Source organism: Nycticebus coucang, chromosome 3 (assembly GCF_027406575.1).
Source record: "Nycticebus coucang isolate mNycCou1 chromosome 3, mNycCou1.pri, whole genome shotgun sequence".
Taxonomy (NCBI): domain Eukaryota; kingdom Metazoa; phylum Chordata; class Mammalia; order Primates; family Lorisidae; genus Nycticebus; species Nycticebus coucang.
Genome location: NC_069782.1, coordinates 135,861,300 through 135,882,723, shown reverse-complemented (window position 1 = coordinate 135,882,723; position 21,424 = coordinate 135,861,300). Strand labels below are relative to the sequence as shown.

At 41.3% G+C, this 21,424-nt stretch overlaps 1 protein-coding gene across 5 annotated transcripts in view; it reads left to right on the top strand.

Annotated features, from left to right (window-relative positions):
• SORCS1 (sortilin related VPS10 domain containing receptor 1) overlaps nt 1-21,424 on the top strand; it is a 521,473-nt gene that overhangs the window by 484,872 nt on the left and 15,177 nt on the right. For all 5 annotated transcript variants that reach the window (XM_053584238.1, XM_053584237.1, XM_053584236.1 and 2 more), the window contains exons 23-24: nt 4,688-4,819; nt 12,919-13,018. In XM_053584238.1, the coding sequence (XP_053440213.1) occupies nt 4,688-4,819; nt 12,919-13,018 (232 nt within the window). The remainder of the gene's footprint in view (nt 1-4,687; nt 4,820-12,918; nt 13,019-21,424) is intronic.

Here is a 21,424-nt window from a genome sequence, read left to right as displayed (position 1 = left end):
CACAAGGCTGGAAAGATTTAGGTGGGCAAAGCTTTACTTGGGGCTTTTACTCAAACAAAAAGGAGAGTGCTGGTTTAGCAACCAGATAGCTCTCTGGACCAAGAACTGGGAAACTTTTAAAGGGGAGAGAGAGAAAGTTTAGAGCCTGCATTGAAATCATAGCATGGGGGGGAGGGGGCGGTTATTGGTAGCTGCCCAACCATTTTGTGCTGTCTTTGAAGCCAGCAGACCACTCTGATGGTTGCCACATCCTGTTAAAGAAAGCAGAACTACTTCCTATTGAAGCTGGTGTTAATCCTCCTCCAGGCTTTTGTTCAGCGTTGTAAGCAGAGTTAAGCTTTGGCTCAGGCAGGTGGCCAAAATCTACCTCCTATATCCTCCCCATTGCTCTTTCGTGAGTGAGCAGAGGAAAGGGAACAGCCTCTCATGAGGCTGTGTGAGCTTGTCACACAAACATGGAAAGTCAGAGATGAGTTACATTTTCCTGGAGTATCTTCTTAGCCCCCAAAGAAAACCCATTTAATTTTTTGTGCATTCTTTCCTGCTCCCGACACATGATGCCACGTGACACAGAATGATGGTGTGATAAAGGCATCCAGATCAGAGATCAGCCTCCAGCCTCTTGGCATTACCTTTGTTGATGTTTATTTAGTGCTTATAATATTGCAGGCACTCATTTCAGTGCTTTGCAATATTTAACAGATTTAATACCCCCAGTAAGCTTGTGATATTTGAACTATGATTTTGCAGGTGAGGAAACAGAACATAGAGACATTGGGTAGCTTGCCAAAGGTCATACAGTTAAAAACCATGTTGTGTAGTCAGACCACCAATATGTGAACTTGATTTTGTGGTTTCCTACCTACTCCTCTCTACTGCCATCCTTTGACGTATTCCAAAGAGAAACAGGTGTGGATGGAACGTTGGTGTGGAAAGGAGGTATCTTTATGTGCCTTTTAGCAAATGCCTCCTCACTTCTGTGTCTGTGGCATCTGCAACATTATTGATGGTTAAACACTTTGGCCACCAGGAGGCAGAAAGACTAGACTCCAGGCCTAGCTGGAATAGGCAGGCCTTTCTGCCCTTGGAGCCACCTGTGTCTAGTGTGACAACTGGTTTCTCTCTCTGTTGTCCAAGAGAGATGACTTACACTCTTTAATGAACCCACTGCTCATCTCTTTTGTCTGCAGCCTTCCAGGGCCCCATGCCCCGTAGAGGTCTGCCAGGCAGATGTCTAACTCCCCCAGGTGATTTATCAACTAGGCATTAGCTCAGCAATGACCGGCCTTCCAGATTGATTTATCTCCACACTGATTGTCTAGAGATCAGATGCCCTGAGTCTCCACCTTTCTAACAGCTGTCCAGTAGGTGAGAAACTGCTGTTCATCAATGTTTCTAGGCTGCTGCATCATAATCAGCTAAATACAAAGTAAATGGTTTGGCTCGACATTTCTTGGGGGTCATAGCGATGGTAGTGATGGAATTAATACCTTCCAGGTTCCAAGGCTTTCTGGTTACCTGAACCCAACAGGCAGCTGACGCACTCTCTGGTTCCTAGCATCCCACTCTGTTTTCAAGGTCGGTAATGACACAGGCCACTTTAAGTCCTAAGGAATCACATTGCCATGTACTCTAAGAAACCCTGCAAGAGGTACAATTTATCCACAGTCTTCCTTTCCTATGTATTATGAGACAAAATTTGATGTGAAATTGGTTGCCTTCTTGTCACCAAATTATCTTTTGCTATTGATATTTCACAATTAAATCTTATTATTATTATTATTAAATCATAGCTGTGTACATTAATTCAATCATGGGGCACCATACACTGGTTTTATAGACCATTGGATATATTTTCATCACACTGGTTAACATAGCCTTCCTGGCATTTTCTTAGTTATTGTGTTAAGACATTTATATTCTACATTTAGTAAGTTTCACGTGTACCTTTGTAAAATTTTTGCAGCCCAATTCATAATTGCTAAGTCATAGAAAAAGCCCAAGTGCCCATTGATCCATGAATGGATTAATAAATTGTGGTATATGTACACCGTAGAATATTATGTAGCCGTAAAGAAAAATGGAGACTTTACCTCTTTCATGTTTACATGGATGGAGCTAGAACATATTCTTAGTAAAATATCTCAAGAATGAAAGAAAAAGTATCCAAGGTACTCAGCCCTACTATGAAACTAATTTATGGCTTTCATATGAAAGCTATAACACAATGAAATCTTTAATTGAATCTCATTCAGTAAACATTTTGGTTTATAATGATGGTGATCCAGACATAATCTGTGAGTTTAAAATCCAGTAGGGGCATAACACAGGATGGGGTTAGCTATAGTAGGAGCTGGTGTTGTTAAAGACCAGGATAAGAAAACACCGGTTTCCAACACAGGTTTCACAATCAGACCGGGCTTCCTAAGTATCACCACTTTCTAGATGAACTTGAGCTACTGTTCACCTTTCTTCAGTGACCATCTTTCTTGGGGCGGAAATAGAGACACACCACCATGGAAGATCCCGGTATAGGGAGGTACTAGTCATCTTATCTGCCAGGAGTGCTATAGGCACAGACTTCCACTGCCTTGCTAAGCTCATGCCACTTCAAAGGTGGCTCATGTCCACTGCCTTGCTAAGCTCATGCCACTTCAAAGGTGGCTCGTGTCCACTGCCTTGCTAAGCTCATGCCACTTCAAAGGTGGCTCGTGTCCACTGCCTTGCTAAGCTCATGCCACTTCAAAGGTGGCTCGTGTCCACTGCCTTGCTAACCTCATGCCACTTCAAAGGTGGCTCGTGTCCACTGCCTTGCTAAGCTCATGCCACTTCAAAGGTGGCTCATGTCCACTGCCTTGCTAAGCTCATGCCACTTCAAAGGTGGCTCATGTCCGAGGGTGAACTGCAGGACATGAAGTCATGCCCATCTCACCACTATTTAAGACAACTATTAAAGCCCCTTTTATCTCCCTGTGGGGTCTCTTGAGGCTGTCATTGGGCTTACACACAGCAGCCCCACTTCTCCCTAGTCTGTGCCTGCTTCCCTCTCATAAATGTGGTTACCAAGGTCACTTCTTGTAAATGCTCTACTCTGAGTCAGCTTCCTAAGGCCCCCAGCCTATGACAAGTCTTCAGTTCAAAGCAAGGCATAATAACATTTCTTTCAAAGGTTTGTTGTGGGGGGTTGCATAAAATAATGTTATACATTACTTAGTATAGCACCAGGAACTTGGTGTAGACCTAATAAATGAAATTTCTTGCCACTTCAAAAAATGTACCCATGTGGAATTCAGAACAAACTGCCTTATTGGGAAATAATGAAATGTAGTGAAATAAATAAGCTTTAGTTTGACTCATCATGGAGAAGGAGGGTTCAAATATAGAGAAAAGACATTCTGAGGGAGATGCCATGCACAAAAACTTTTGCAGGGGAGGCTGGAATATTGCAAATGTATGTCATTCTGTTTGGCTAGATCCTAAGAGGCCTGTGTGAGGTGTGAGTAATTAGTTTGGAAAGGAAGTGTGGGTCTCCGTTGCACAAGGCCTTGACCTTAATCCTGTTAGCAAAGGGATTCTTGCAAGCATCTTGGACAGGTAAATCTGGAATTGGCACCTACCTCGTGGGGATGCAGAGGCTGTGGCAAATTTAAGGGAAAAATCCAGGGGGCTGAACTGGGATATTGACAGTGGGTGCTTAAAGAGGAAGAGACCAACAGGATCGGTAGTTGAAGTTGATATGATGGAAAGGGGAGTGTGATATAAGAGGTGGCTGCAGGGCTTCCACAGGGGCTATCTGGGAAAGTACTGTGTCAGGTCACCTAAATGGAGAATGAGGATTTGGGGGGTGAAAGCAAGAGGTTGTTTTGAGATGTGCAGAGGAAATCCTAGTGAATCACCAAATGGTGTCATGAATGGCTACTTAGAGAGAGAAGCTGAGCCCATAGCTAATGATTCTAGAACCATTTAGAGAGGAAGGACTTAGGGAGAAACCCTGGGATGTAAGCTCAAGAGACAGCAAAAGAGCTCAGACAAAGGAATTCTTTGAGTGACATTTGTAAGTTTAACAGAAGACTCAGCATGGCTAAGTGATAGGCTCAGTGAGCTTCAGGAAACAGAGCTGGGCATCAAATCTGATGCTGTGGAGAAGTCGTCAGGTTCTTCCTGTGGGTTGTGATGGTGGAGTTAGGCAATTTGAATGTGACTGGTCTGTTTGAGGAGTAACTCCAGTGGAGTGATGAAGGAGAAAGAGGCTAAAGCCTAAGGGGCAGATGATAAACATGAGTGAGGGACGTTTTATTGGCCCCTGGAGATGTCATGTGGGAGGAAGAGTGGACGCTTGAATCCCCAGGGATGCTACCACAGATGCTTCCTGTGTAACTCATTTCATTCTCAAAACCACTTATTAACAAGGCTGGTACTACTACTAGCCTCACTTTCTACTTTAGAGAATACAGGCACAGAGCAGATAAGCAGTGAGCTTAGGGGCTTACTGTGTTGGGCCTGGGATTTAATCATGGGTGGTCTCCCTGTGGAGCCTGCATCTCGTGGACCATCCTGCCCGATGCAGGGCTTGCACGCCCTCCACTCCCTGGGGTCTCCTCCAGTCCCCATCCCCTCTCAAATACCTGGTCACTTCTCATTATTCTTTTCTGCAGGACTTATGTGAGCCTCTGTGTCTCTCCCTCAGGCCACGGGGGTTCCGGCCCAGCACCTCTTGGTGGCGGTACTTCCCGGCTTACCCACCGCTGCCGAGCTCTTTGTCTTGCCCTATCAGGATCCAGCAGGAGAAAGAAAAAGGTCAGCGGATGATCTGGAGCAGGTGAGTCCCGGGAGACACTGCAGCCTGCCCATCACCGCAGCAGCTCAGAAGGGTCCCTGGAGAATCTGGGCTCAAGAGAGTGAGCCTAGCTGTTTGTGGAGTCTCTGACTTTCTGGTCCTTTATTTCTCATCCATAAACTGATGATTCTAACTACACCGTCCCCCCAAACACCAAAATTAACAGAGTGTTAATTATAAGGAATGGCTAAATTAGTCCCATAATGGATTTCCTTTTACAATGAGTAAATCTATTTGCACCATCATTAAAAAAAAAAAAAAAAAAAAAACTGTGATAAGTTAAAAAAAATGAAGTAGCTGAATGACACAAGATGATGAACCCACTTAGATCTTACCACAGGTGTCGAGTGAGTTAAGTTGCACAATATGCATCTTTTTTAAAAGACACATTTTTATAAAATAATTAGTTCTCTTAGGATCTAATTTGTGCTGATGATAGATGTACAATATTGGCTCCAGAGCACCTCCATTGGCAGCTCTGAGGGGGACCTTTCTCCTCATGTCCACCACCTGTTGGAGAATTTGAGAGAGTTTTTCTCTCTCTTCTCCCTCCTTCTTTTCTTCTCTTTCCTCCTTTTTTTAACTTCAAAAGACTCTCCCATCTCCGCAGTGGGGATTACTATGTTGCCATTCTTCGTCCATTCCGTTAAAATGATCATCCTTGGTCTATTTGCCCTTTTAGCAACTACATGATTTCAGTTTTTCAGTTCTTCCAGGTGGATAGATTAAAAGTAGGATTCCTTTCAGTTACTGAACAAATATTGGCTATTCCCCTCCAGTCCTTGGAGCCTTTCTCTATACTTTCAACAAACCCATAATCTAGCCTTATGACCTCTACTCTTCCCAAATGACTTGAGAATGTTCTGTAAGTGCATCATTAACAAAGCCCCAAATTATGGCATGGCTTACCTCTGAGCACAAACCTTCCCTTCAACTGCCATGGTCTCACTAACTAGGCAGAAGACTCAACTGTATAATTTCCTCTATGTTCAAGTAATGAAGAACAGAGCTGCCCCCCGAAAGCCCTGTGAACTGCATTTCCTAGCGTTAGTGGCGTTGAAGGGTGGGCATCAGCAGTCTTTAAGATTTGTATCCAGCTTGTCCCCTCCAAGCTTCCCGTCACGTTATCTGTGACGCAATCTGTGACACAATCTGTGTTATCTGTGCTGCAATTTGGGGGGCAATGGAAGGAATTATTTCTTAACACAGCCCTGCTGAGAACCTAGAGGGGGAACAGATCTCTGTGCGAGGCGTTTAGGTGTGCACACTTGCCATTGTTTCTCCTCTGAAATCTTGCTGGTTTTCTGTGAAATCTAGATGATAATCTTTTTAAGCATGGAAGAGGGGACAGATTTAGAGTCCGCTTTTTTCCCTAGGTACCACATCGTCTGTGCAGCTTTACGTCTCACACTTCCCATTTTTCTCTTAGAGTGTAATATTTTGTGCATGGTTTTTTGAGGTGTAATTTGGAAAGAAATTTCTCATACTTATGGATGGATGTATCTTGCTTCAACTGTTTAAACTTTTTATTCTCTGCCTCTTCTGGGTGCTTCCTCCAAAGGCAATCTCAGAGAGCTGAGGGATGGACCCCAACGCAGCCTGTATTAGTCATCAATGAAACATCTACTCAGAGACCTGAAAGCAGTTGGCTTGACGGCTGTGTGACTTAGCACACGGCACACGGGTAGGAAGTCCACATCTCAGTACAAAAAGACATAGGTTCAGATAAATATCAACCAGTTTCATTTCTGATTTTTTGTGCATGTCTGTCTATTTCATGGATGAGAAAAGTTAGGACCAGAGAAGTTATATAATTTAACCAAAGTCATACTCATAGAGTGTTAAAGAGGATTAAAGAAGTGATATAGCAAAGTACGTGACCTAGAGTAGATGATCTGTAACAATAGACAGATAATGGTTGCATTTACATTTGTTGTATGAATAAAAGAGATATGGAAATGCAAAAAAAAAAATGTTTAGAACTATTAAAATAGACTGGTGTAGTCAAGGTCATGTATTTGAAGAGAGAATGGTGGGAGTAGAGAATCATGGATTAATGAATGGAATTACATAAAATGGAGAAGAAAACAAGAATAATAAGAAAAGGAAAGCATATGAGTGGCATGAGCTGATGTAAGCTGTGCAGATGTATAGCATTAAAGTACTAAGCTAGAGATTGAAACTTTACACGGGGAGATTGCCCATGTACTAGCCTCTCCCAGGACTCAAGCCAAGGTAAATCCAGTGGCCAAATAAAAGCCAAACAAAGCATGTCAGAAACCAGTGTCTTAGTTGTGAACAACATTGTTACCCTGGAAAAGTATAGAATGAAATCAATTTATACAACCAAGGCACATGTTTAGACCCTATGAAGGAAACCTGTAGTTTTTAATGTAGAAGGGGTCCTTTCATCTTTCTCTCTGACTTAGTCACTTAAACAACTTTAGGGAGAAAAAAAAACTCCTTAATTAAGAAGTCCAGAGATACTGCTCAAGCGTGGATGAATTCAGAGCCACTCAAAAATGTCAACAAATTACTTCCCTCTCTCCATCTGTTTTCCCTGCAACCATATGGGACGTTGGCCTGAGAGTGAAGCCAGAACACAGGAAAGCAGGGCTGGCCACAGGAACCCCCAGATTTTATTCAGCCAGTTTATCAACCACATCCAAAAGACAATAACCCTCTTATGATAGCATGGGCAGCAATCTTGGGTACACAATTTTCACTGCTCCGACCTGGATGAAGTGGCATCACTTAACCAGTGCCTTGCAGTCACTGGGATAGAGTTGCTACCAGCAAAAAACTCAGATGTTTTATACCCTCCCTGAACCAAATGGATCAAGAGTAGATAAAAGACATGATTCCTCAAAGAGAAATGTGGAGAATGGTGAAGGAATGATGGGCAGGCAAAAGCTGCTGAGTTCCATTGTAAGAAATTATACAGAAATCTAAGCCAAACGCAGAGCAGACCAAACAACACAAATGAACCCTCTCTTTTGAAGACTACACTGTGATTTCAGCTGAAACTCAGGAAGGGCTTTCCTTATCTCCTTTCTTCATGCCTTGGCCCTTTCCTATAAATGTATAGTGTAGAACCCCCAGCAGAGGAAGAACTAGGACCTCGGCCAAATGAGTCTGCCGATTGGGAGGCAAGGCTCCAGGGAGGGCTCTGAGCTCTCCTTCTCGCCTTCTCTGAGAGCATCCTGGAAAGAAGGATGCTCTTGGACTGTGCTGTCTTATCTGTGAAAAACAGTGAAATCTCTTCACAGTGGGGAGTAGGTGGCCCTGTTATCAGGATGATGGACGCTGGGTTAATCAACTGACCTCAGTCTGGGAGGGTTCCGCCAGTCTTTATTTAGATCTCTGAGTAAGAAAAGGCTCTCTTGCCCTTAGCTGGCCTCAGCGGAGTAACATGTGCTGCTCTTTGGAGGTCAGCTGCTCAGGACTGGAGCAGGCCCTGCTCTCGGGCATAGCCCTCCCCCGCTTCTCTCTGAGTTCTCAGGGCTCAGCAGATTTCCATCTGGCTCTCCTGGAGGGAGGAAAGACCATGCTCTGTGGAGATTGTTTGCCATGCTGTGCTGGGAGATGAGGAACCTATGTGTGTTGTCTTTTGGAATCTTTAAAGGGCATGAGAACATTGGAAAGGGACAAAAACCTCTGTGATAAAAATTAACCACAAACAATATAATTTCCTTGTTGGCTGTTTATATTATCATACACTATTTGACAGATGCAGAACCCCAAATCTGAGGAAGAAATAATCAGATCTGAAAATAGAATAGTCTACTGGCAGCATCTTAAGAAATTAAAGCTGTATTATGAAATGTAATTAACAATCTCAGATTATTTTCTGTGTGTCCACATAGTCTGCCTGTTGGTCCAGGATTTTTTAACATGGGGAGTTGAATTATAAAAATCCTCTGGGGTTTACAAGGGAGGTCACCGAGGGAGGGAAACTTAGAGAAAATAGAGTAGGTGAGAGTCGGATCAAAATGAATACGGGGGAAAGAACCAGACGCTTAAAGCTGCAGGTGGGGAAACCGAAGGAGAGTATTTGTGGCCAATTTGTTTCTTCCCGTACATCATCTAAGAAACTCTCAGGCACTTTCCTCAAGCTGAGAAGGATTTCGTGCTGACAAGGAACGTCACTGGGTAAGGTGGTGTTAGCTAGAACTTCCTGTCTGTCTTCCTTGCTTCCCCGTTACTTAATCCAGATATCATGTTGTATGAATTGGGAAAGATGTTCCTCTGTTGAATATAAAGGGAATAGTCCTCAATTACTACTTGAATAGACCTTAGTAACATGACAAGTTACTAAGTGGGTCAGGATTGGACTGACCCACTAAGTCAGCCACGGTCATCTCGGGCCAGGCTCTCTTTACATGGGGCATAAGAAGGCTGTGTGGGTTCAGCAGGATTTGTATTCTCCTACCAACTTCAGAGCGGGCATTGGTATTTCAGCCCAGTGTAGCTTCGTCCTTGACAAATTTTGCCAAAGCCCATTTTGAATCTCTATCTTCACCTTGCTCCTCCCCTTTGGGTTCTGTTTTATACATTTATAAACTTCTCTAATGTCTTTAAATTCCTTTTTTCACATTTCAGGGATTGCCACTTTAATTCTAACAATCCGAGAATGCAAGGTAACCATTACTGTCACTGACTGACTATTTCCAGTCAACTGCCTTCTGGGTACACAATAGCTTGTACCCCTGAATGTCCCCTAGTTGACCAGAGCCACAGGACCTATTCAGACCAATAAGTTGGGAGCAGAAGGGCTATGCATCACTTCCAGGCTAAAGTATTCAGACACTAGTTGTAGAACCCTGAGAGCTCCTTTTCCCTTCTATGGTATATATGGCAGATGGAAATGTTTGAGTTGCCTGCTCTACCAGCTTGTGTCCCAGGGTGACAACAGTGAGCAGAACGTCACTGCCTCCCCGCAGGAGCTATGACATGAATGAATATGCCTTTGTCAATTCAAGCCCCTGAGAATTTAGAACTGTTGCCTCAGCTCATCCTGGTCGATTTTGACTTCTATACTCATCTTCAACTTCTGTCAATAAGATGAAGAGTAAGAGTGGTGATTTCCCTGTAGCAGTCCCTTCGTGACCTCGTTTTCACGGTAGCCTTGCCAGTATTTATACTGCATCTCCACTGTCCTTTGAAGTGGTAGTTTAAATTAAGTGTGTGTTACATTCAAATCATAGGCATAGTCCACCAAATAGGTAGACACCTGTAACACATGTAATATGTTGTTTCTTTGGTCACGATTGTTTAACTGAAGTAGAATAGAATATAAGACTGGGCATGAGAACAGCAAGAAGAAGGATGACTGTATAAAAGATAAATGAAATGTGTTGAGGCAATACACTTTTCACCAGACAAGAAGATATGAATTCCACTTGCGGCGGCAGGTCCAGACTCCCAGCAGTCACACATTATTTCACTTGAGTCTTATCAGGCCATGTTTTTTCTTCTCACTGAGACTTTGCCTTACTGTCCTGTGCACTGCAGTTTATGCTACTCCTTTCATAGCCAAAATCTCTCCCAAACATTACCCATCCCATGAGCTGGTGAACAGAAAGTGGCCATCCTGAGGATGAGATTAGGAATTGCCTATTCCTGTTGCCTGTATTGGCTGCCGTGTTTTAAATTGTGTGCTTCCCAGATGGATGAGGGATGGCAGCATCGTTGATCAAATGCTGCATTGTTTTTTCACCTCCTAATCCCACGCTGCCAGACGTCTCTCCACCTATCTTTTGCTGTCTCTCTTTTTGTCATTTGAAGTAAAATGTTTTTAGTTGAAATGGCCTAGGATTAGGAGTCAAACAAAACTGATGTCTAGTCTCAACTCGTCAAATATTAACTGGATAAACCTCGTATTTCCTTTAAGTTCCTTGTTCTTTTCCATGGAGATACCAGCACCAACACCTAAGCTACGCTATGTTGGAACAAATAGAAAGAAATAAGCAACCTTATCAAAAGAGGGTTCAATGTGTATGTAATAAATGTGAAAATACAAGGCGTCCCAGAAGTCACCCCTAAAGTCACCATACCTGGGGAAAATGGGAAATTGTATGGAATGTGACTTTATTCACAAAATATTTATTACACATTTTTACAAAATGTATTTTAAAAATACTCTCTACCCGTTGGCCACCTCTTTGTAAACTGTTGTAATCAATATTTTGTAAATGGAGATACATTTAGCTACAGTTTCCCACTTTATGTATGGTGACTTTAGGGACATCCTAATGTATGGACTAATTCATCATCTGAATTAAAATAATACTGCTCTTCAAGCAGCATGGAAATCATTTAAAATATTGTGAAAATCTGTCAACAGTTTGCTACGCCTTTGAGTAGAAAAGCACGTGATTCTAATTGAGATTTTTCTTAATCTTTGTGATAAAATTCTACTGTAAAAATCAGCTATCAGATTCCTATAAAACCTTACCATTTGGATAATAAGAATGAACTAGTAAAGGAACTTGTTAGAGAAAACAGAGGAAACCTGTTCTGTGCAATCTGTGACAGAAATTCACTTCCGTGAACACGGACCATTGGAAGATTGCCAGGGCCCACGAAAAGGAGTCACCTAACATAAAGAATGAAGTTGTTTTCAACATAACTTTATCCCAGTCTTGTTTTTTGGCATCATTTTGAAATGACAAATGTGAGAGGCTGGGCTTGTGCTGGATACCAGGCTGGATACTCAGCCACGAAGCCCTCTGGTGGGGCTTCTGCACAGGACTCTCTACTCAGAACTGAGTCATCAGTCTCTGCTGAATGAGTAAAGGGTTCAAACGTATCCCATTGACAACTCAGTGGAGTAAATGAAGCTCAACAAATAGAAAAGGAAAACAAAATAAGAATTGAAGTAGCAGAATGATAATCAGAAAGCATCTAATTAGACTAAATAACATGTTTCACAAGAATTAAATTGATGATTACAATATTGTTATAAAAATAAAGCAAGGAGACCCCATAAAAACAATAGGAATATGGTTATCTCTAATAGCTTTTCAGAAATTCCTCAAAAGTGTAAGAGAAATTAAGCTGGGCGTTTTTTGTTTTTTTTTTTTCACCTTAAATAGATGAACAGAGTTTTATGTCATCTATATAAACTATAATACTGTTTTTACCCACATCAGGTTATTTGTCCCATGCTTGGAGTTAAATATTGCATAGTCCAGAATTCTGTGGGTCTGTCCAGTACACATGAGCCAGCCTGCAGGGCAGCTTACTTAATGTCCATAAGCATGAAAAAAGATTAGCCAATTCATTGCTTAAGTTGTAGCTACATTTTGTTTCAACTATATATTATGTTAGCAGAACCAAATTTTCCATTCAATAAATATTCATAAAGCACTAATCCTGTGAAAGCCACAGAGTATGGTTTGTAGAATGACAGGGAAGTAAGATAAATGTATGAATCACAGCAGAATGTATGGATTGTGCGTATCTACCTCTTTTAAGTCCTCATGCATCACAAATGCTCTCAAAAAAAACCCAGTGACTTTTCTTTTTTTTGTAGAGACAGAGTCTCACTTTATCCCCCTTGGTAGAGTGCCATGGCATCACACAGCTCACAGCAACCTCCAACTCCTGGGCTTAAGCGATTCTCTTGCCTCAGCCTCCCGAGCAGCTGGGACTACAGGCACCCGCCACAACACCCGGCTATTTTTTTTGTTGCAGTTTGGCCAGGGCCAGGTTTGAACCCGCCACCCTCCGTATATGGGGCCGGTGCCCTACCGACTGAGCCACAGGTGCCGCCCCCAGTGACTTTTCTAAGATACTGTAGGATAATTTTCCAGAGTAAAATTATTTCATTTGCTACCAGTTTTTTTCTCCTATTTTGTAGTCATTAGATTATAAAGTCAGGTCATGATTTAAAAAATAATTATAATGCATATTCTGTAATTCAAAAAAATCAAAATAACAGAACACTCCTCTATATAATTCACGGGCATAATACTGCAATGTCTTGTTAAAAAACATAGTGAATATTTCTCAGCATATTCACTTATAAGCAGCGTAACAATTGTGGTTATAATAAATTGTGACATTTCTTTTTTCAGATATCGGAATTACTGATCCACAAGCTCAACCAAAACTCAGTACACTTTGAGCTGAAGCCAGGGGTCCAAGTCCTTGTCCACGCAGCCCACTTAACAGCAGGTCAGTTTTCATGTCCCTGGGTTCTGGCAAGTGGCTCTGTCAGAGGGGGAACCCCAATCTGTGCTAGATGGTGTCACTGCTTGTCAGAAATTAGGCATCACATCTTGGAGGTTCCCTTGTTCTATGTTTCTTCTTTCTGGGGAATCAGTTAAACAACAGAATAAGGTTCTACTTTATCTTTGACAAAAACTGTCAGTGAACCACTTAAATATATCCTCTCACAGGCAGCATGTTTCATCTCAACAGAAATCTCGAGAATAACATTCGCTTTGCAAATAAGTTTTTTCTATTCTTTCTGCAAAGCCTTACTCTCCAGATATGCATGTTACAAAGGATTGCTTCTTTGAAGTACCAGGGGGTGGCGCCTGTGGCTCAAGGAGTAGGGTGCCGGTCCCATATGCTGGAGGTGGCGGGTTCAAACCTAGCCCCGGCCAAAAACCAAAAAAAAAAAAAAAAAAAAAAAAAATGAAGTACCAGGATAATGCAGTGCGGGGGAAAATAGCAAGGACTTTGGAGGTGAACAAGACCACAGCCAGAAACTAAACCTGGTGTTGGTCAGGATCTCGCAAATTACTTAGCCCTCATCTTTTCACCTATCAAAAAGGTGTTTCAGGAGATGAATCTTCCTTCTAAAGTTATGGAGAGATTCCAATAATAATGCAAGTAATCCTAAGCATTTAGAAATAGACTTTATCATGTTGTATTCATAATAAATTTTATTTATTTTTTAATTTGTTTTTCATTTCAAATTAATGTGAGCGTACAAATTTTTAGGTTACATTGTTCTCACTTCCCAGGTTAAAATTCCATTTGTAAAAGAGCCCCTCACACAGGGGTAGTGTTATACACCCTCACAATGTGCATGTTACGTGAGTTCCTGCCTAATGCCCTCCCTTCTGCCAATTGTCCTCCCCACTCCTTCTCCTCCCTCCCTCTAACCCTGTACTAGACTAAATTGGTGTGATATTGTTCATGTGAGCATGTAATTGTTTATATATTGGTTTCATATTAGTATGGATTACATTGGATATTTATTTTTCCATTCTTGTAGTACTTTACTAAGAAGAACTTATTTTAACTCCATCCAGGTAAATGTAAAAGATGTAAAGTCTCCATTTTTTTTTAAAGGATGAATAGTATTCCGTGGTATACATATACCACAGTTTGTTGATCCATTCATGGATTAACGGGCGCTTAGGTTGCTTCCACGGCTTGGCAATTCTGAATTGAGCTGCAATAAACATTCTAGTGCAAATGTCTTTGGGGTAGAATGATTTTTGTTCTTCAGCGTAGATACCTGGTAATGAGATTATGGGGTCAAATGGAAGGTCTACCTTTAGATCTTTGAGGATTCTCCATACTTCTCTTTAAAAAGGCTGTATTAGTTTGCAATTCCACCAGTAGTGTAGAAGTGTTCCCTTCTCTCCACATCCACACCAGAATCTGGTGTTTTGTGACTTTGTGATGTGAGCCAATCTTGCTTGTGTTAGATGATATCTTAGAGTAGTTTTTATTTGCATTTCTCTGATGATTAAAGACAATGAGCATTTTTTCATGTGTTTTTTGGCCATTCATCTGTCATCCTCAGAGAAGTTTCTGTTCAAATTACTTGCCCACTTATAGAGGGGGTTGTTTGCACTTTTCTTATTATTTAGTTTGAGTTCTCTGTAGATGCTAGTTATCAGGCCTTTGCTAGATTCATAACATGCAAAAATCTTCTTCCATTCCTAAGGTTGTCTGTTTGCCTTGTTTGTAGTACCCTTAGCTGTGCAAAAGCTAAGCTTGATCAAATCCCAGTTATTGATTTTTAGTGTTGGTACAATTGCTAGGGGGATCTTCTTCCTAAAGTCTTTTTCCAGGCCAATATCTTCAAGTACCACCACACAATCTCTTCTAGAATTTGTATTATTTTATATCTTAAATTTAGATCTTTCATCCAGCAAAGATCAATTTTTGTCAATGGTGAGAGGCGTGGGTCCAGTTTCAGTTTTCTGCATGTGGATAACCAGTTCACCCAACACCATTTGTTAAACAAGGATTCTTTTCCCCAGTGCATGTTTTTATCAGGCATGTTGAAGATCAAATGAAAATATATATGTGGCTGGGTTCATCTCTAGATTCTCTATCCCATTCCATAGATCTATGTCTTTATTTTTATGCCAGTGCCATGCTGTTTTGGTCATGATAGCCTTATAATATAACCTAAAATCTGGCAATGTGATGCTTCCAGATTCGTTTTTATTTCTAAGAACTACATTTGCTATTCAGGGTTTTTTCTGCTTCCATATGAATTGAAGTACTATTTTTTCAAGTTCTTTGAAGTATGACATTAGTGTTTTGATAGGAATTGCATTAAATGTATAGATTGCTTTGGGTAGCATGGACATTTTAACGATGTTGATTCTTCCGAAGCAACGAGCATGGTATGTTCTTCCAATTGTTGACACCTTCTGCTGTTTCCTTTCTCCAAGTTTCATAATTAGTTTTATAGAGATCTTTCACATCTTTTGTTAGTTATATTCCCAGGTATTTCATCTTCTTTGGTGCTATTGTAGAAAGAATAGAGGCTTTGATTTTATTCTCAGCTTGGCAATTGTTGGAATATACAAAGGCTACTAATTTGTGAGTATTGATTTTTGTATCCCAAGACATTGCTATATTCCTTGATCACTTCTACGGTGTTTATAATTGAGTCCCTGGGGTTTTCCAGGTATAAGATCATGTCATCTGCAAAGAGGGAGAGTTTGATTTCCTCTGTCCCCATCTGGACTCCTTTGATCTCCTTCTCTTATGATAGCTAGGACTTCCAACACTATGTTAAGTAGCAGTAGAGACAGTGGACATCCTTATTTGGTTCCAGATTTAAGTGGAAATGCTTACAGTTTTATTCCATTCAATATAATACTAGCTATGGGTTTGCTGCGGATGGCCTCTAACAGTTTCAGGAATGTTCCATCTAAGTCTATTTTCTTTTTAAGAATATTTACTGAGTAATTACCTTTACAGAGTTCTGGTGCTTCATAGAGCACAAACACTTTGGGAAATTGTCTTTGTCTTCAAAAATCTAATAATCTGGTTGTAGTGTGGGGAAGTTTGGTATAGCAATTGTGGTGGCACTGTGGGGTAAGGGAACAGGCCGTGGGGAGTATCTCAATGGATAAGGGGAATAAATGCTTACGTAGAGAGGCAATGGAGCTTACTTAAACACTTGGATTTCTTTTTTCAGCCAGATCATTTATTTCAGTCTTGGGTCTGTTAATCACTATGTAGATCTGGAAGGGAATTTTCACTTCTATGTGCCTCACAGGTGGTAATAACAGCCATATCAGTATAATTGTGTAAGGATTAATTCAGGTAATACACTTAGTATAGTGTCTGGCACTTACTAAACTATAATTTTTCTTTATTTTTTTATTCTTAATGACCAATTGTATAAGAAATTTAAAACAAAGATGAATTATATACAGTCAAAATAATAATGAGAATGTGTCAGGAAAGAAGTGGTTTGGGGCACGAACCCTAATGGATGGATAGGATTGAACTCAAGAGTATTCCAAGCCCAACACACCAAGGATAAAAATCCTCAAAGGCTACGTAGAGTGAATAAATGAGGACAAAAGTAGTGGTTACCAATTACAGTTTCTGGCATCCTGGAGATTCCTGGAGGTGCCCCTATACCTAGAGAAAGACCAAGCAGGATGGCCACTAACCCCTCTGGATTTTATCTTTTTTTGTCATGAAGTTCATAGAAGATTTAGTTTTAAAAAATTCCACTGCCATAAAGAAATAAATATTTAGAAGCCACTGTTCCTAAGTATATGATATGGAGGTAGAGCATGAAAACGTGCCAGGATGAACCATTGGTACTTACATTAGTGAGCTCTGAGAGCCATTAAAACTTTTGAACAGAGTGTGATGGATTATGAGTGTCACTCAAGGAAAATGACTCTTAAGAGCCAGGAGGATCAAGCAGGGCTAATTTGTTATTCTGCATCTTGTCCTGACCCATCCATTGAAAGGACATTTATTGAGTGCCTAACTGCTCTGGGCCAAGCAATGTTCTCAGAACTGGAGACAGTCTCTGCCTTCAAAGGCTTCCATCACTGGTCAAAGCCAGGCAGAAAGCAAATTAACAAATGCCACTTTCTAAACAGCGTGCTAGTAAAAAGACTATGAAGAAAAGACCGCCCACTTATCTCAGGGCATTTGGTGATCCTAATCGGCCTTTCCTACCCAGAAGGTGACCTGTGGTCTTTGGTGAATGGGGGTGACACATGTCATAGTCACACATGGCTGGTTGCATTGGAGAGTGATCAAAGTCCAGAAATTGTAGTTATAGTTGTCCTAATAGCCAAACCACTGACAAATGTCAACTGAAGAAAAAATAACCATTTGAAATTGGTTTAAGTAGGCCCACTGATGCATTTAATCTGATCAGTAAATAGAGCTTGTTGAGGTGGCTAACGGAACCTCATTATTCACTCTTTGTTCCCTTTGAGTTTAGGGGTTAAAGACAACTGAGACTGATATTTCATACTGAACTCTGGGTGTGAACAACTAGTTTATCCTTTGTGATGCAAAATTTGCTTCACTGTACACTCAGCTTCTGAATTAACTATACCTTTGGGTTTGACTTATCAAAACAAACAAACAAAGGGAAACAGGTGCTGTGCTATTCACCAGAGGCCTGTGTTCCAGGATGAGCATCCTAGGTGAAGCTAGGCAGGGAGCCAGCCCCATGTCCCCATTCTTCAGCTCTTGGACCACCCACATTTCATCGCTTTTCTTCCTTGTATACTTCTCTTCCATCAGTTACTATCTGTGTCTGCTTTTTATTGAACTAATTGTTGCAGCAAACTCCAAAAATGGCTCAGATTCGTTTACTGAATTGAAATCTTTTTAAAAATGTTACTCGCTAATGCCTTCTTTCAGTGATAACTGGTTTAGAACTGAGACTAAGTTGAAAAATAGGAATCAACAAAAGGGGTTGCTTAGCTGAGACTGGTGTGGCCAATGGCTTGGCCAGGGACTCAGATACAGCAAGGACATCCATGGATTTATAGTGGAAAAAGAAGTCAATTCCTGATAGCTATGAAAAATGAATCCTATTAGTATAAAGATGGCAAGAAATAATACAAAGTTGGGAAGACCTAAAAATTCTACTTCATTATGTAGCTAGGAGTTTGGGAAGCAGGATCCAGCCCTGAGAAGGGCTGGCAAAAGAGAGGTATGTAACTGGGAACCCAAACAAGCCTGCAGGGATTGAAGGAGAGCCCTTACAACAGAGATGTGCATGAAGCGAGGTCAGCAAGAGAACAAAATGAAAAAGGCAGTTCTAAGTAAGAACCTCATCTTGAGCTGGGCTAGTTGGAGAGAGTAAGAAAGTGTTCTGACTTTTAACTATTGTGACTGTTCAGGATTCTTCTCCATTAGATTTTATAGTAAGATCTTTGGCTGTGTAATTCCAAACCACATCAACTGGAATTTCTGAACTTTCTGTCATAGCAGCTCAGCCCCTGGAGTAGATCCAGATGTGTATGTGAACAGCTGGCTCCAGTCTGAGGAGTCAAGGAAGATAATGTCAAGGGCTAACAGGATAACTGAGTCTTGGAAACTTTTGCTCTGTTGAGTTTGGCTGTTCTTGTCACAGTAGTTTTAGAACTGGAAGTATTCACAGATGCAGTCACTCTGGGCCAGACTTTCACATACCAAAGACAAGGGTGTGTCAAGATTGGCACTTTTCGACAGTCATGATTTACAAGTGAGATGCAAGAGAGGTTGAGTTTCTAATTGGAGATTGCTCCTAAGTTAGCACTAGCAACCTGATTTGAAAAAACTACTTGAACAGGGTGGTAGACTCTACATATACCAAAGACAGTGGAGGGAATTCTGCTGTCACACATGGGAAACTTGGCACTTTAGGTGGGGATCAGTGGACTGAAATGCTTGCCGTACTTTCTTTTACTAGGTTGAAATTAATGCATTCATGTGTGGATGGCTGGGAAGAGCATGGGGAGGATGCCTGGGGTAGGTGAGAAACAGTCAGGAAGAGTATTTGATTCAGAACTTACATCTCAACTCTTTCCCTTCCTCTTATCCCCCCTGCAGGCAGGAAAAAAAAAAAAAGCACCACCGTCTGCAACATTTCATGTCTCCTAAGCAGGATGGCTAACACTTCCCAGGGCCCCTTAGAGCATGCTGCTGCTTCCCATTAATTGCTTAGCAGATGTTCAGCAGCCTTCTTTTAAAAATGTCTGAGACAGACTATGTTGTTGGTCAGAAAGGCAATGCATAATAGGGTTTGTCTCCAAGGAAAAAGAACTGTCTCTTTTCAGGAATTTACTAGCCTCATTTTGGTTTTCAAATTCAGTTCCCTATTTGCTCTTACGGGAACACAAGGAAAACATTTGCAGATACCTGAATGTCATCAGAAACTGGATTTTCTTTGTCCCCCCCCCCCCCCGCCACATTCTGTTTGGGAATTCATTAACTCTGGTATCTAGGCTAAGCTGCACTTTGAACAAAGTCCCTGTTCAGGTCCTAGCCCAGGTGTGTCCAACCTGCAGCCTGCAGGCCACATCTTGATTTTGTGAGGACTTTGTTTGCTTATCTGTGGTGTCAGATATCATGAAAAATATGCATGTTTATCTTTTTTTTTTTTTTTTTTTTATAATCAGCTTTCATTAGTGTTCGTGTATTTAATGTGTGGTCCAAGACAACTCTTATTCTTCCAGTGTGCGGCAGAGAAAAAAGTTATGTCTAGCCATTTCTGACAGCTAAGTTTCTGAAATTCTCTTAGAAATTGTGTCAGAATAAGGAAAGAATGAGAAGCACGTTATCAAGAAGGTTGAGGAAGGGCCATGACCTGAGTGGCTTCCTTTGGTTTTTAGTACTTATGGCAGCTGGCATCTGTGATTGGCAGATAAGGGCTATGATATTGCAAAACAACCTAAAGATACTAGGAATCAGTCAAGCTGAGTATTAGACTGGAAACACTGATATCTTAACCAAAGTGTATCTTTGCTCATGCCATGCCTGATTTGAATATTTCTCCACACTTCTTTACCTTTCTATATCCCCTAAATCTATTTGTATTTGAGGCTTAGGCTCAGTGTCAACATTTACATGACATCTATCTAGAGACCTTTGCCTGGATAATGGCTTCTTTGTATGAAATCACATGTGAAAAGTGTAAAGAGTGCTGTCCAGAGAGGAGTCCCCAGAGATGTTAAGACCAGGTTTTTTTAAAAGAGTGGGTGACCTGCCTGGGCAATGCAAACAAAGATGGTGTCTACACCGGGGGCAGCGAGAGACCACTTTTACGTGGGGCCCTGCGGGAGTGAGCACATTCCAAGGGTTGCCTGTCAGTTTAGGATCTTTTGGCCTGAACTTCTGGGGTTCGGGGCTAGCCACATCCTTGTATCTTTGTCTTAGGAGGAGAGGAGGGAGGGGGAGAGCTTGTGTGTGGCTGCGTTAGATGCCCCCCCCCCAGCAATATGGATTGTTTAATCTGTATCTGATGAGCACAACCATCATCATCATTGTTATCACTCCTATTTAATTTTAATTAAATGTAATTATCCTTACATTGGCTCCATCATTGTACCTAGCAAAGGACTTATACATATCAGGTCCTCAACAAATATTGCTTTTCAAAATAATTAAATGCCTACTTAATTTGTAACCTACATAGACATATTCAAATCCTTTTCCTCCCATTAGTCTTCAGATCCAGTTTATCCAATTGTGAATCTGTCTCCGTGACATGCTACCAAATAACTGGTGAGTGGAGCCTTGCATAAACTATCTAATAAGCATTTAGGGATCTCCGTGTTTTCCCCCCAATGGTGAGTGCTCATTTAATATGTATTATAACTGTTCACATGCGCATTGTGGAGAGAAGACAGGTTGAAGGAAAATTGGGCCCCTGATCCCTGGAGGTCTGTGTCCTAGAACAAGAGATCTGACAGAGAATGGGAGAGGGATTGGCAAGAGGCTTCTTCTGAAGGAGACTGAGTCACGTATAACTTTTTGGCTTTCATTTTCCTGCTCTGGTCACTGAAGAAGTATTTTCAATATCAGATCAGCTTCACTTATGGCAAAGCTCAGGGTCACACACCTTGTACTTCACCATCCTCCAGACCTTTGTCACATCTTTTGTGACATTTCCCTTGCCCTCCCTCTCTAACTATGCACTAACTTTGATCTTGCATATCATATATTTTAAAAACTCTGATGTCATTTTAGGGAGAGCTTTTCTAGGAAGACTCTAGGAGGCTCTGAATCTGATGAAAACCATTTATCTCTACTGTACTTATAGCAGAACAAGTCTGAGTCGTTAAGAAAATATCCCTAAAAGGCAACTGTTTTCTCAGTGCTCCTAGTAACTTGGAATTTTTAGTCAAG